Below are 15,069 nucleotides of genomic sequence, written 5' to 3' on the forward strand. Positions count from 1 at the left end.
CAGTTACACTCCTTTTTGCCTGAAGGTGACGGCTTGTACTTAATAAAAGTTTTGGTCAAATTCAGCACTATGTCATTCTTTTCAGTTTTTATTAGCTCATCTGATTATTTGTAAAAAAATGAGGAGTTATTGTCATCACTTGATTGATGTCGGCTTCGGCGTCTGTGCCGGCGTCGGCGTCGGCGTTGCCTGTTTAAGTTTTATGTTTAGGTCAGCTTTTCTCCTAAACTATCAAAGGTATTGCTTTGAAACTTGGAGCACTTGTTCACCATCAATAGCAGACCTTGTACAGCAAGAAATATAACTCCATCCTGCTTTTTGCAAGAATTATGGCCCCTTTTGGACTTAGAAAATATCAGATTTCCTGGTTAAGTTTTATGTTTAGGTTAACTTTTCTCCTAAACTATCAAAGCTATTGCTTTGAAACTTGCAACACTTGTTCACCATCATAAGCTGACCCTGTACATCAAAAAACGTAACTCCATCCTGCTTTTTTCAAGAATTATTACCCTTTTTGGACTTAGAAAATCAGATTTCTTGGTTAAGTTTTATGTTTAGGTCAGCTTTTCTCATAAACTATCAAAGCTATTTCTTTAAAACTTGCAACTCTTGTTCAGCATCATAAGCTGACCATGTACAGCAAGAAACATAACTCTGTCCTGCTTTTTGCAAGACTTATGGCCCCTTTTGGACTTAGAAAATATCAGTTTTATTGGTTAAGTTTTATGTTTAGGTCAGCTTTTCTCCTAAACTATTCAAGCTATTGCTTTGAAACTTGCAACAGTTGTTCACCATCATTATAAGCTGACTCTGTATATCAAGAGACATAACTCCATCCTGCTTTTTGCAAGAATTATGGCCCTTTTTGGACTTAGGAAATCATGGGTTGTTTATAAATACACTGAGAAAGTCTATGGAAAACCTCTCTACTGTGTTAGTCACACAGTAAAAATGTGAAATATGGTAGACAATTTAGCTGTTCTAATACGGTAATTTCAGTTTGTATTCGGTTTTGTTGATACTTTAAAAAACATTGCAATTGATTGACTGCGTTACTATTGTTAGAGAAGTGTGATTTCTCACAAAATGTTGTCCTATGCCCCCAAGGTAGACGGCGGACAATGCTATCTCTTTTACTATCAATATTTTTATAAAACGTTTATATAACTTTCAAGTAAAAATGTGTAATAACATTTAACAGAAAAGGTTTATAACAAAAATCGCTAGAATTTGATTGTTTCATCTGGGGTTATACTGATGATATGCAATGAATAATGGATTAATCTGTGACATACATGATCATTCTATGTAAAAGAAAACTGTAAAGGTAAGAATTACAAGAAAATTTTTTAAAAAGGTAATTGTAGTTTGATCTTTTTGTATACATTAAATATAAAGTACAGGGAAAGTGCATTAATGTGGGGTCAATGATTGTTATTCCGGCATTTGTTTTGTGGGTGTCTTTAAAATAAATGATTAAAAATAGACATTAAAGGTCTAAAGCAGTGTTTCAGATTAATTCAAGACAACAACCATACAACCCTGATGTAATGATGCTCTGAGCAAGAGACCATGTTTGTAAGAATGTGCTTTGTTGCTCTTATTTGATTGTATTTGAGCACACCATGCAATCAGAGACATAAACACAAAACACATTCAAGCTAATTTGATTGGTTACAATTTGAATATTGGTCTGCTCTGAAACCAGTCAGAGACAAGCTGCGGTGTAGCTCTCAAGAAATTTTTTGATTGTATTTGTTGCAAATTATAAGAATATGTAGGCCAAAGTTACCTGTCTATCAGCCATTCTCGTTAAGTTTGTTTTTCTGTAGTAAAAAGCTCCATGTCACTGTTGAATAGACAACGTAATTAGGGCTAGGCAAATATTGTTTTAAATGTTAATATGATAGTGGGAGGATACCCACCCTTTATTGATAATATATTGACTGTGTCACAGATCAGTGTGAAAATCATAAATGATTCACACAGTTTTAGGCCTTGCAGTATGATGGCTTGATGTGATAACGGTCTCCTATTGCAGACATAGTTATAGCACGTCACATTGTTGCTTGTTAATCATATAGCTGTGGGCAGCTGACTAATAGGCAATGATCAGATGTTGTGATCGACTAATAATGACCATAGTCATTTGGTAGGTCTGGCTCATTAAACTATGAAACTGAAACAATTTTGTCGGTTGTTACCACTCCTTATATAGTCAATGCAATGCTAGTCAATGAATATAAAATGTTTTTAGCAGTACCTAATATAAGATAAAACTAATGTTTACTTTTTTCTTTATTTGGTTCTAGAAACATTGCTTAACACTCTCAAGCAAACACCCGGGCTTATGTGAGCAAATCATGAACTGTTATTGCCCAGCTGATTTTCTTATATTTGTTATATTTGGATCATTAGAAATCCATGATTACTTATTAACAAGTATTTTGTTTATTCCCGTTGTGACCTCCGAGCAATTAGCGTTAACTAAATAATCTAACTCACAGAGGTTCACTTTGACAGCTGAAAGTTTCATTTATAATTTTGAAATTTTAATTGTAATTTATAATTATCAGTTATAATAAGTACAAGTCAACATTTTCGGACAGACTGTGCTATTTTGTTTACATTTGTATGTATGTACCCTCTGGTCAAAATTTGATGGATTGAAGCTCAATGAATATTTGATAGAGTTATTTCTCATGCATAACTGACCACATATTTCACTGAATTCCTAATTAATTTTATACATAGAGGAATGTTTAATGGGTCATGTTTGAATAAACTAAAACCGCAAATCAACTGGGAGATATTTCCGATACTTTTGATTTTTTTTATGCTCATGCTTGATTAGTTACCAAATCAGACTAATATATATTTTGTAAAAAGGGTTCCGACATCTTGCATATACCTGCAGCTTTTAGAAAACAAATCTATTTTGACAAATATGGAGTTTTAACTTTTTGTTAAGTGAAAGTGGGTGCCAGTTTATGTAGTTTTGTTCTTGCAAAAAACTGTTACTTGGCACTTTTAAGAGAAGATCGAGTTCCATGAATCTTTTTGTCATATTAAATGTTCAAACCAGTCTGCACTTGTCACTATTCTGTCAGTAAATTTTCAGTGAACAGCTGTTTGAATTATATGTGGTGCTGCCCAAATTGAATGACGCCATTGATGGACCAGTCCATTTTAGAAATTTAGCATGATAAAGGCTAATAAGGGATTTCTGTGTAATCGTTTATATTTGTTGGGTACAAATGTTCATGAATATGGACTCAATGTCTAGTCTATGAAATTAAATCTAAATGATCAAGCTATGGTCAAATTCATTTTATGTCCACAGATAAGTAAGCCATTTTTGGCAAAGCCATAAAATGAAAAGTTTCTTATTTAGTAAAATATTACATCTCCTGAGCTAAAATGTCCATACAACAAACAGGTTTCAATAAATCTGTAGAGGTTCTACTGTATGTTAGATAAAATATGAAACATGGTCAGACACCAGCTGATTATAAAGTAATTAAATGTCTTGTTATAAATGGATGAAACTGATAGACTTGTTTCATATTACTGTGATAAGTGACTGTTATTATTGTTGTGGTTTTATAGTCAAGATAGTGTCACAGTCTGCAGTCTGGATCCTGTCTTATGGTGGCATTATGAGTTTCTTTAACATTATGGATATAAAAGGGATTATTGTAAATAAATGAAATTTACGTGAGTGCAGGTAAATGTTCTTAAAGATTCTTATGTGTTCTGGTTTTAACTTTAAAAAAAGAATCATTCATGCATTTGATTTAAGATATATATACGTATTACTTATATTTACAGAAACATTCTTTCTTTTCAGATGTGTTCGTTTAAGTATACTAGACCATATTTCATATTTGAAAACATGAAAAAAATACACAGTATTTTGTATATAGAAAACAAATTTATGTCTATTAAAATGAATTGGTTAATAATATACACACTGTATACATGTACACTGAAAGCAGTTAAATGTGTACTCCCATAAAAAAACTGGAAGTTTTTTTACACAATTAGCTGTTACTACATGACATTTGATTATGAATGTAGCTCAAAACAGACTATTTATTTATATATTTAGTGAAGTTGAATATATTTGATGAGGACTATCTGCATTTGAAGTAAATATCTTAATATAAAATATTTCAATGAAAGATGAGCAGAATACATCTTTAAGATGTCTTTGCACTATGGTTTGTCCTGATGAATGACTTTCACAGATTTTTTTGACTAACAGATCTAGGAAAAGAATCATAAAAATTTTGGTAAAATCATTTGATGATATTAAAACTGTATCTTTGAATTTACTCACCTTTATTTATTACCCATACGAAATTGCATGACACATTTTAACTGAATTTGATGTGTTTGAATTTTATGGAAAAATATAATATATTTTGACATCGCTGTTTTTTTTTTGCAAAAATTAATGTAAATATAATATAATATATGCAAGTATTACATTGTGTGTAATACAGTATTTGAGAACATAATGCATAAAAAATTTATGGGCAAAACATAATCTTACTTTGCATGTAACCTATGATATTCCATGAAAAGGTGGTTAATACAAATATTTTCAGTGTACTAAATTTTGCATAATTTATATGCATTGTTCACAAGACTGTAGGTTCAGTAATATTTTATTTTTGCTAATATGATCAAAGTCGAGACACAAATCCAAAACATTGGTGAGTATTATCTGGAAAGTACTTTTAAACAGTTAGGAAAACGAAATCATAATGTGAATAATGCTGAATAGACTGTTGTCTGTTGAATTATGAAAAATAAAAATAGCGTAAAAATGACCAAATCTACAGTAAGAACTTATGAAAATACTGCAGTTGCAGAGAAAATAGTATATTAAAATTGCTTACCAGATATGTAAGTTTAGGATAATTTACAACAATTTAGACATGTTTATTATATGTTTTATGAACATTATTACCTAAAAATTGCTGAAACTTCACATAAATTGTGCAATACTTGTCAGATATGGCTCATCTAAGGTCATGTGACAGGTCACATTTTGTGGTTTAGGTGAAGGTCATTTAGGTGCATTTTTTGCAAAAGTAATTTGTTATATACTGAGTAAAACAATGCATGTTAATACACTGTTGAGACAACATGTTGCATACCAGACAAATTGATAAATTATCTAGTTAGAATATGCTTTAGCAGCAGTACATAATGTACAGATGTTTGTAAGTTCTTCATGGATTCACAATAGATTTTTCATGGTTTTGAAAACATTTTTCATGCATTTCAAATGAATTTCTTCATGGATCGGGAATGATTTTTGTTAATGGTTAATGGATTCTAAACAAACAAATTTGTCATTGATTCCAAACAGATTGTTCATGAACTTTGTGTTGATTTTTCTTAGTTTCCAAAATTAGGATTATAGGATTTTTTGTGGATTCAGAATACATGGAATCCAAATAGATTTTTCATGAATTTTGAACAGGTTTTTCTTTGATTTGGAATAGATTTTTCATGGATTCTAAATAACATTTTAGTGTTCATGGATTCAAAATAAACTGGCAGATCTGCTGGGATATATTCTCATCAGGAGTGTATGTCAAGTGTAAGGTGACCTAAACAAAATGTGTTCAAGGGGTATGTTATATGTATAGTACAGCAGTAATTTGTGACAAATTATAGGTTACCAGAAGATGTTCGTTTCTTACAATTGAACATTTAGTGATTGCTCATAGTAATTTCCTATAAGAGAAAATTACACTTCTTTAAATAACTGGGGCTTAAATTTCACAGTTTAAACAGTTTAAGGATTTATTTTGTATCTTCAACTTACAAAGAAGATTTTGTCGAGTAATACACTCTAAACATTGTGTATTAACGTGTCAAGGATGTCAGGCTTAAATATAAATGAATTCTGAATTTTATTAGAAGAATATGTCATGTAAAATAAGGTAAGCATCTTAATTGCATCTAAATTTTTTAAATTGTTCAGTGATTTTTTCATGCAAATTACATTAAAGGGAATTAATTACATTATATAATGATTGCTCATATTTTGAAACATAGAAATATTTGTAAGAGATTAATTTTTCGCTGATTTAGCATTTTTGGCTATAATTGTTCAGAAATTAAAGAAATCTCTTGTTTTAATTTGAAAAAATTAAAACTTTCATAATAAGATTGTTTTTAAATTTCCCGAAAATTTCCGTTGAAATTTCAGTGGAATTTGTTCACATTAATTAATTTAAACTTACAGTACATAATTCAGACTCTACCGTCATGTAAATTTTTCTGACATTCTGTTGTCAACATACAATTTTTAACAAAGTTGTTGACTTTTAGATTAATCTGACTGTGAATCAAGAACATATCAGGCCTTAGCGACCAGTGCAGACCCTGTTCAGCTGCAACACAACAGTGCCAGCTGGTCATTGGACCTTCGCTGTTTGCTACAGAGCCGATAGATATGGTACAGTTTTGATGTTCAAGTAGCAAGTAGTGTAGACCCTAATTTAAGCCTGCGCAGCTGCATGCCAGCTAATCTGGGCCTGTATGTGCTGATCGCAAAGGCCAATAAAATCCAGGATGTTCTCTGATGTTCCCCAAGGTCATTGGCCCCTTTTGTGTCATGTGAAGAAGTTGTCAGTTACTTGGATATTTTATGTTTTTAACTTTTTGTACTTATAAAAACTGCATTTTATTCAGAAAAAATGTAATTTAACTAAACAAATCAATCAATAGTAATTAGTCAAAGACTTCTCAGTGTTAGTAAAATTAAACTGTTTCAGATTTTGAGATTTAAGGTCCTGAAGGTTAACAAGGGTCAAGCGTCACAGTATTGTATTTACATGCATTATGGGTGGGGTTTCCACATAATTACTGGTTCAGTTAATGATTCACTGTAAGATCGGATTACAATAGTGGGCAAGGATAGAATCAGGTTACAAATGAAATTCTAATTAAGACAATGGGAATATTCTTCAGAGTTTTAAGATATTGGAGAGAGGAATATATATTATTGACCGAAAAAAAGAGTTGTAACAGTTTTCAGTTCTAAAGTTTTGGGATATAATCCTGTGACAGAAAGTGTTTAAGTTTTGATTACAGAAATTGCATTTTTTTTTTCTGATTGAAAGTATTTTCCTGACTGCAAGTTGACAAGTAAAATCTGTTGATGAAAAATATTGGTGGAACTTTATGTGTAAGAGAGAATGCTTTTAATTAAGCTAGATGTCGGTTACCAATACATTGGCATAAAAATAGTTCGTAGAAATTGCATGGAGTTATGAAATAGGCAATACAGTATAGTGCTACTGACTAAGGATAAGGTGCATAAAGTTAGAAGTTAGCAAAATGTTCAGATTATTTACAATGAAGGACAAATGATGCAGCAGTTTTGATACTGATAAGTATTACATTTTACTAGAGTAAGATGGCCCTTCCTAAATTTTTCCTCAGCTAAGATAAAATAGAATTTAGAATGCTCTTAACAACTTAGATATTTCTTTGAACCCCACGCATGGTTATCATGCTTTAGCAGTATATATATGGAATGTTTTATTTGAAATGTATATGTTTAACATTTCTGTTTTGTATAGTGCTTTAGTTATGATAGGTATCCGGCTACATAACAAAAAGAATTCCTGTATCAGACTGTTCAGAATGTTGCATTTTCATATTTTTTTGATACAAAGTGTATAAATCTTTTAAGTGATTTGGGTTTTTATAATTATGTTTTAACAGTAAATTCCGAGGCTATTTCAATATATATACTTTGTTCTTCGCAAATAACTGACAACTTACCCACTTAAATTAGAGGTAGACCAATGACCTTGAAAGTGTCCAATGGTGTGATTCAGGTTAAACATTGCCAACACAGATCAAGATCAATTTCTTGTTAACAAAAGTCAAAAACTTGAGACCACAAATTAATCTATATTTCCTGTTAAAGACATGTAGCGCTGAAAAAATAGTGCAGTTCAAAAGTAAATTGTAATACCCGAAAGCTATTAAGAAATTTAAAGACAGCTCAGAAATGCTCTCTTTTTGTCCAAGTGTGTTTATTTTGAGAACTTAAGGATTCCGATGATGTTTTCAAGGTAGATTATCTTTTGACAGGCTTGATTTTTGTCCAAATATATTTACAAATCTTTTAAATAAGTGGGTTAAGTCCATTATACGATATTTATACAAGGTAATGTTGTTTGCTTTTTAAGTATTATTGGCATTTCTCGTTACATAACGCATACATTCCCTCGCTTACGCACCTTCTTTACTTGACTTAAATTTACATTAAAGCACATAATACAATTGGATGAAATGAATATTTTTTGCAAGTTTTTGTACAAATAAATTATATTTCAACTAGTCAAACGCCCATCCTATGTATTAAGTATTAGAGTGGTTTTGCATTTTTCATTTAAATTTAAAAGACTGGGAATAATTTTGTCATTGCTTTGGATAGCTTTTTAAGAATAAAACATTTTACAGTGTAGATTTTAGTTTTTTCACCGGAAGTTAAATTTATAATACATCTTTTAAGTGATTAAGTGTTATTGTATTCAAGAGAGAGGTACGTATATGTCTTCATTTATAACACAGTCTTTCATGCATTAAATTTCATATAAAAATCGTATAAAGTTTGCTGTATACAGTCGAACCTTTATTAAGCAGTCAGGCAAGGGGGCTAACATGTTGCTGGTTAAGGGAGGTGGCTGTTTGAGGGAGGTGGTTGTTTAAGGGAGGTGGCTGCCTAAGTCAGGTGACAAATGTACAAAATGTCAATTGAGGCAAGTTTAACCGACTTGCTGCTTAGGGCATGTACATGACTGCTTAATACAGGTGAGGGCAGGTTTTACTGTATGATTAGTGTTTAACCCTTACCCCATTAAATTTCTATAATGGACTGGTCCATCATTCAGTTTGGGCAGTGCCATTTATTATTCAAGGGGGTGTTTACTGAAAATTTACTGATTAAATAGCGAACAGTGCAGACCATGATCAGACTGCACGGATGTGCAGACTGATCTTGGTCTGCACTGGTCGCAAAGGCAGAATCAATTGCTGCCAGCAGGCTAAAGGTTTATTATTAATAGGCTTGATTATGAATGAAAAAAAACTTATTTGAATCACTCTGTTACGGCTTACAAGAACATAATGGCCATAGCCCATGCCTCATTTGAAGTTACGTCCATGAGGTTGTGCTACAATGCTCAAGGATTTTCCCACTATCTAAGCTTTTGCCTGACAAATTTATCATCATTTACACTGATTTATTTAAAACTTGTGATAAATGACAGTTTATATTATGTCATCAAAGTAGGATGCATTGATACTGTATCATAATCAGGCAAAATCAGGCCAATTATGGCTGTGAAATCTGGGGTTGTAGGTAAATAATGTTATCACTTCAGGAAACAATAACTGTCTTGTAATATGGCTGGGTACTTGACTGTCAAGTAACCAAGTTGTTGAAGGAGATTTCTTACACCAGGGCCTGTATTCATCAACGTTTTTAAGTCTGAAACTTAGATTTTGAAATGCTAATATGAGCTTTTGTCAGGTATATTTGTAAATCATGTATGAGTTTTAATGGAACTTGGTGTGAATATGGCATATACTACAACAAAAAGCAATGTAAATGTATTGTAATGGAAGTGACAAAAATTTGCATTTTAGAGATTCTGTGTGTAAAAGATAGACTTAAAATGTTGATGAATATTTTTAAGGCTTAGGCCATTATATAAATAAATTAATATGTCTGTAACATTATTGTTGAATTTGCTTTAAGGTCTATTTTTAGTGTAATTTTTGCTCCTATTTGTTACTCCTTGTTTTAGTTTGATGCTTGAAACTCTAAGTCTTGCTTTTCTTCTCTTGTTGATATTACACATTTTTATCAAAGATTAAAAGACTTGTTGAAATGTTTAAATTAGAGCAAAATCATATGACAGTGTAGATATTGACATACTGTCAAACTCTGATTTTCAACAAGATCTTTATTTTTCCTTTTATTCATGAGTTCTATCCCTTGCAAAGCCATATTGCTTGCCAGAAATAATCTTGACAGTTGCATCTCGGAATATAGCTGTTATATCCCATGAAATGCGTTTTCGATTACGGTTTTCGTAAATTAATCAATGTGCAGAGTTGCAAAATAAAATTAATGTTTTACAGCAATATGTTGTCACAATTTAAAAGTGGAAAACAAATCATTTCATGTATCAAAAATCTAGCATATATTTGAGATTGAGATATTTACCATAATACCCCACAAACTTCATTTCCCCGGGGGGCATTGCATTTTGGGATAGTGGGACCCCATTAAAATAAAACTATAAATCAAACTTGTAAATGAATTAATTGTAACAGTGTTAACAAAATAAAGTTGTTGTTATTATTGTTGTTCTTTTGATAAATAAGGGGTAAATTGGGTGTTTATTAATTTTTACAGGGGTATACATCATTCTTAGATTACTTTTATCTCGCTATTAGAGGTAATAAAATGATATAGTACAATAAGTTGCATCATCATATTGTGATATAGCTAATCAATTATATAATTCAAATGATATGACAGCTCCGCTTGATTTAAATGCCTTTCGTGTTGTTTAAAAGGTTTGAAATCGTGAAAAATCTGTAAGAGCCAAACCACAGGTGTTTAAATGTATAATTAACCTTGTTTCAGAGATCTTATATACATGTGTCTTTTATGTAGGAATTGTTGAAATATTTTTGTAGCATTTAGTTAATATGTATTGTTGGGTTTTTTGTAAAGATGTTTCTTGGATGACAAAAATAAAGCGATCGCTGACAATACGAGGTTAATTGATACCTAATTATCTTGTTTAGTATCGTGAACATAATTCTACATTATAAACATGATATATCGGCATGGAATACTACAATGTAGGTATATATACATCAAACAATAAAAAATATCTTTGGCATTTTGTTTAAGTGTTCCGTACCTTAAATGGTAAAATGTACATGATATGACCGATGTTTATCATTTTAAAGGTTCTGTTTTTGGCAGTGTTTTCAGCATATGGTAGGATATTGATGGTATTGACTAGCAGTACGATATATTTGACAGATTGTTAAACGTTTGTGTTACGAATTTCAGTGATTTTGAGTTGATAAATTGATATTTCATTACATTAAATGATCACCTATACCAATACTGCCTCGATATTTTTTCAAAGCTGAGATTATAATATGAATTAGGTCAAGTGAGTTATAAATTATAAGTGTGGTGTAGTATTGAATTTTTAAATTTGTAATATACAAAATTTCTTTTGCATGTACAGTATTTTACTATAAATTTTTTGTCAATTTGATGGATGTTAAATTTTGAGAAAAAAAGTTTATGCAGTTGTCGATTCAAGTAAGCATTAAAAGAAAGGTAACATTTCTAGTTGTTTAAACTGTAAAACTGAGGTACTAGAATAAATTGACCCGTTTAGGGTCATATAAATTACCTTTAAGTTAACAGTCATCATTGGGCCTCTGCAGCCAAGTGGTTGACTTTGATTGACTTGCACTTTGGCCTCATTAGGCTTGAACCCTGCTTGAGCTGTTTCGTGAAGAAACCATGGCATCCAGCTGGCATGTGGAATGTTGCTGGCAAAATCCTTAATACATTGTTGTCAGCATTTTGTGTAAATAATTATGTTAAAAGTTTCTTTTTCATTTCTTTCAGGTCCTGAAAGATTGGCAGCTCCATTTCTTTGACTTTCCAAGACTTCCAGAACACAGCACTGTGATTCCACCCCAGAACCTCACTCCAGATTAGAAGGGATTTACTGTTAATATACTAATGTAAACAAGAACATGCAGTGAAAGTGGAGTCTTTGGTATCAATTTGTGAGATAATTTAGAGGAGACAACTCAATTGTTTAACCTCGGACATGATAACACTATCAGTAGACACTGCTTACTTCAATTAGTGTAGAGATAAAACCCACTAAAACAGGAAAAAATCTCCTCTCATTGAACCCCAGTTCAGTGTAATTGAAGGCACAGTTCATACCACAGAAAGACAAGTACAAGGAAGGGGGAAAGTGATGTGATCCCTATTTTCTTTCAGTTTGGATTTTAATTGGTGTTAATTGTTATTTTTGATTATGGAAAGATAGTGGAAAAAGTGGTCATGATTTCTTTAGACTACAAGTTAAGTTTGGATTGGACATTAAAGTTTTTACTGGCATATTTTAAGACATAGAAAAAAATGGAGCTAAAGGTGTGGGTTGATGGGATTAAAAGAGTTGTATGTGGGGTAACTGATAACACTACCTGCCAGGATATAGTCATTGCTCTAGCCCAGGCAATGGGTCGGACAGGGAGGTTTACGCTAATTGAAAAATGGCGGGAAAATGAAAGACCTCTAGCACCAACAGAATGTCCCTTGTTGGTGCTACAAAAGTGGGGTGAGTTCGCGAGTGAAGTTAAACTTATGTTGTATGAATCGGGTACAAGGAGAAAACAGAAACAGTCGGAGAAAGAAAGTGTTCAGAAACCGCCAGATAGATTTTCGCATAATTTCACGCCACCAGTTAAAACTAGTGAAGCAGTGATTCGGAGGTCATTGACATTTAGTGGTGGTATGAAACAGGAACTGGGTGTATATAAAAGACCGGAAGGTATAAATTTTCAAAGACAAAGTAATCAGGGACCACAGGGGCCAGTGGGTAATCAGAGACAGAGTAGACTGTTACAGGTCCCTGAGAAAGTGACTAGTGATGGGAATTCATGGTCTAGTTCTTCTTCTTTATCATCTCAAAGTTCTGCTCCTGCTCTGCAACAACAACAACAGCGTAGGAGACGTTCATCATCACATGATCGTATGACATCACATGATCGGCAAAGACCATCACCTTCTTTACAGTCAAATCAAACTGTACAGTACGGTGGTTATGGGCAACAAAATTCAAACCAAGTTCAGCAGTTTACGAACAAAGTGCCACAATTCTCAAACCAAGGACCACAATTCCATCAATCAACCAATCAGAGACCTGCTAGCCATAATTCCATTCCTGTAAATAACTCTTCCATTCCGCACAACTTTACTCAGCAAACCCATACACATTCCGGAAACAGTCAACCGAAATACAACAATAATGTGCCAATGACAAATGGGCCTGTTAAACCAGTTAGTAGACCTATAGCAAATGGACCTATACATTCATCAGCATTTTCGCCTGTGCAGCCGCGTAAAAACAATTTCGAGGGTAAAAGTGAGTCGCCAAGAATCTCTAATATGGATATTCCTATATATACAGACCATAGAAAATCTAGTCATAAACACGAAATGGAAGAGTATGATTTAGACAGTAATTTTCCTGATGTTGTCAAGGAGACTGGGCAAGATCGCCTCATTGAAGAGTTTCGTATGCCAGGCGGCCCAAGTCAAAGTCAGCATAGGAACCTAATGAGTCGTGAAGAAGAAGAAAGAGTTAAATTACTCCGTTTGGTCACCATGCAAAATGAACGAATTAAAATGCAAGATTCTCAACTTGAAATCATAGATACAGGTACAAAGTCTTTAACCTTTAGCATGCTAGATAAATTGTCGCCTGCTGGAAATGTCGTCTGCTAAAATTGTAAAGTTCATTCAATTTGCTCCAAAATTGGAAGAAATATTGTCAGAGTAGCAAACAGCTTGGAACCTGATCAGACGCCGATTTAATCAGCGTCTGATCTGGTTCCAAGCTGTTTGCAAAGGCTGTTAAATTCGCCTGCAGCAGGCTAAGGGTTAAAATACATTTTTAATTCGCCTGTTTGAAAATTTTTTGTATTTATATTGCAGTATCATATCCGTTTCGTTGGCATTGCCATTGTGTCTAGCTCGACTATACGAAGTATATGGGGAGCTATTCTACTCACCCCAGTGTCAGCGTCTTTCCGCGTCCTTACCTTGGTTAAAGTTTTTTTTACACTTTCTCTGTTTTTCTCCTTATCTCTGTAATTACTTGATGGATTTGCTTTAAACTTAAAATAGTTATTGCTCATCATCACCCTCATCATCTGGCACAAGTGCCAACTCTCACACCAACATTTCATGAATTATCCCCCCTTTTTACTTAGAATTTCAGGTTAAAGTTTTGATGCACTTTCACTCTGTCTCAATTATTACTAAATGGATTTGATTCAAACTGAAAGTAGGGGGTAAAAAAAATATTGTTTCTGGTACCCCAACCTACCCTAAATTTTTGGCCCGACCCTAAATGTTTTTATGGCCTTGGAGAATATTTTTTTCAACTTTTTAACAAAACGTTGCATAGTTGCACTTTTATGCTTTTCAACATGGCCAGTGATGTTAGAAATCAACTTACTGATGCTGTAAAGGCATAACCCCCTTATTTGTATTCATTTTTTTGACCCAAAAAAAATTCAGAAACCACTGCACTGATTCACTTCAGTGCCACTGAATGCTTTAAAATCCAAACAGAGTCTTCATATATTGTCCATTGACCACACAGGCAGTTGCCATAACTCAAGCTTACATTTTAATGAAATTATGTCCCTTCTTAACTTTGATGAAATTTTTTCATGTAAGTGGATCTCAGTAATTTCAGATAGTTGGGCACTCCTATAAAAACCTTGAAAATCCATGGCTTCAGTACTAATAATTGAGAGATTACGAGTTCAGATACCTGATGAGGCAAATGTTCACAGTGCAAATGTTACTGACAGAGTTATGTCTGAAGTCATTCTACTTCCCTTCTCTGATCTGTGTAGAGAAGTTGTCAGTTTCTTGTTGAGAACTTGTCAATATCGGTGCAAAACCTGGTGTGGTAGATTGGCTGTCATTTCTTAGCTGAAATACTGTTCATAAGTGTTGTTAAACCTAAATAAAACAGATCAGATTTTGATATATTTTCAAGGGTCACTCCCCCATATTTTGCCATTTGAGCCATTTTTTTAATTTTTCGAAAGTGGGCTCAGACATTTTCATTTGGCTCTTAAATTAGGCTATTTTCTCACTTTAAATTCTAAAAAAAATATTGTACTGTAAGTTGCTCAACAAACTTGAGCCAGTGTGACCCCAGATTTGTT

General features: G+C 32.8%; 1 protein-coding gene across 11 annotated transcripts in view; it reads left to right on the forward strand.

The window, feature by feature from the left end:
- The window catches only part of LOC123537603 (mRNA export factor GLE1-like), a 62,898-nt gene that overhangs the window by 14,072 nt on the left and 33,757 nt on the right, over positions 1–15,069 (forward strand). For 8 of the 11 annotated variants that reach the window (XM_053527566.1, XM_053527569.1, XM_053527571.1 and 5 more), the window contains exon 2: positions 11,714–13,544. In XM_053527566.1, the coding sequence (XP_053383541.1) occupies positions 12,242–13,544 (1,303 nt within the window). In that variant the 5' untranslated portion in view covers positions 11,714–12,241. Of the gene's footprint in view, positions 1–4,201; positions 4,296–6,379; positions 6,482–8,441; positions 8,585–11,713; positions 13,545–15,069 lie in introns of those variants that run through there. The other 3 variants (XM_053527563.1, XM_053527567.1, XM_053527565.1) reach the window with 3 other exon arrangements.

The sequence above is a fragment of the Mercenaria mercenaria genome, chromosome 17 (genome assembly GCF_021730395.1).
Source record: "Mercenaria mercenaria strain notata chromosome 17, MADL_Memer_1, whole genome shotgun sequence".
NCBI lineage: Eukaryota > Metazoa > Mollusca > Bivalvia > Venerida > Veneridae > Mercenaria > Mercenaria mercenaria.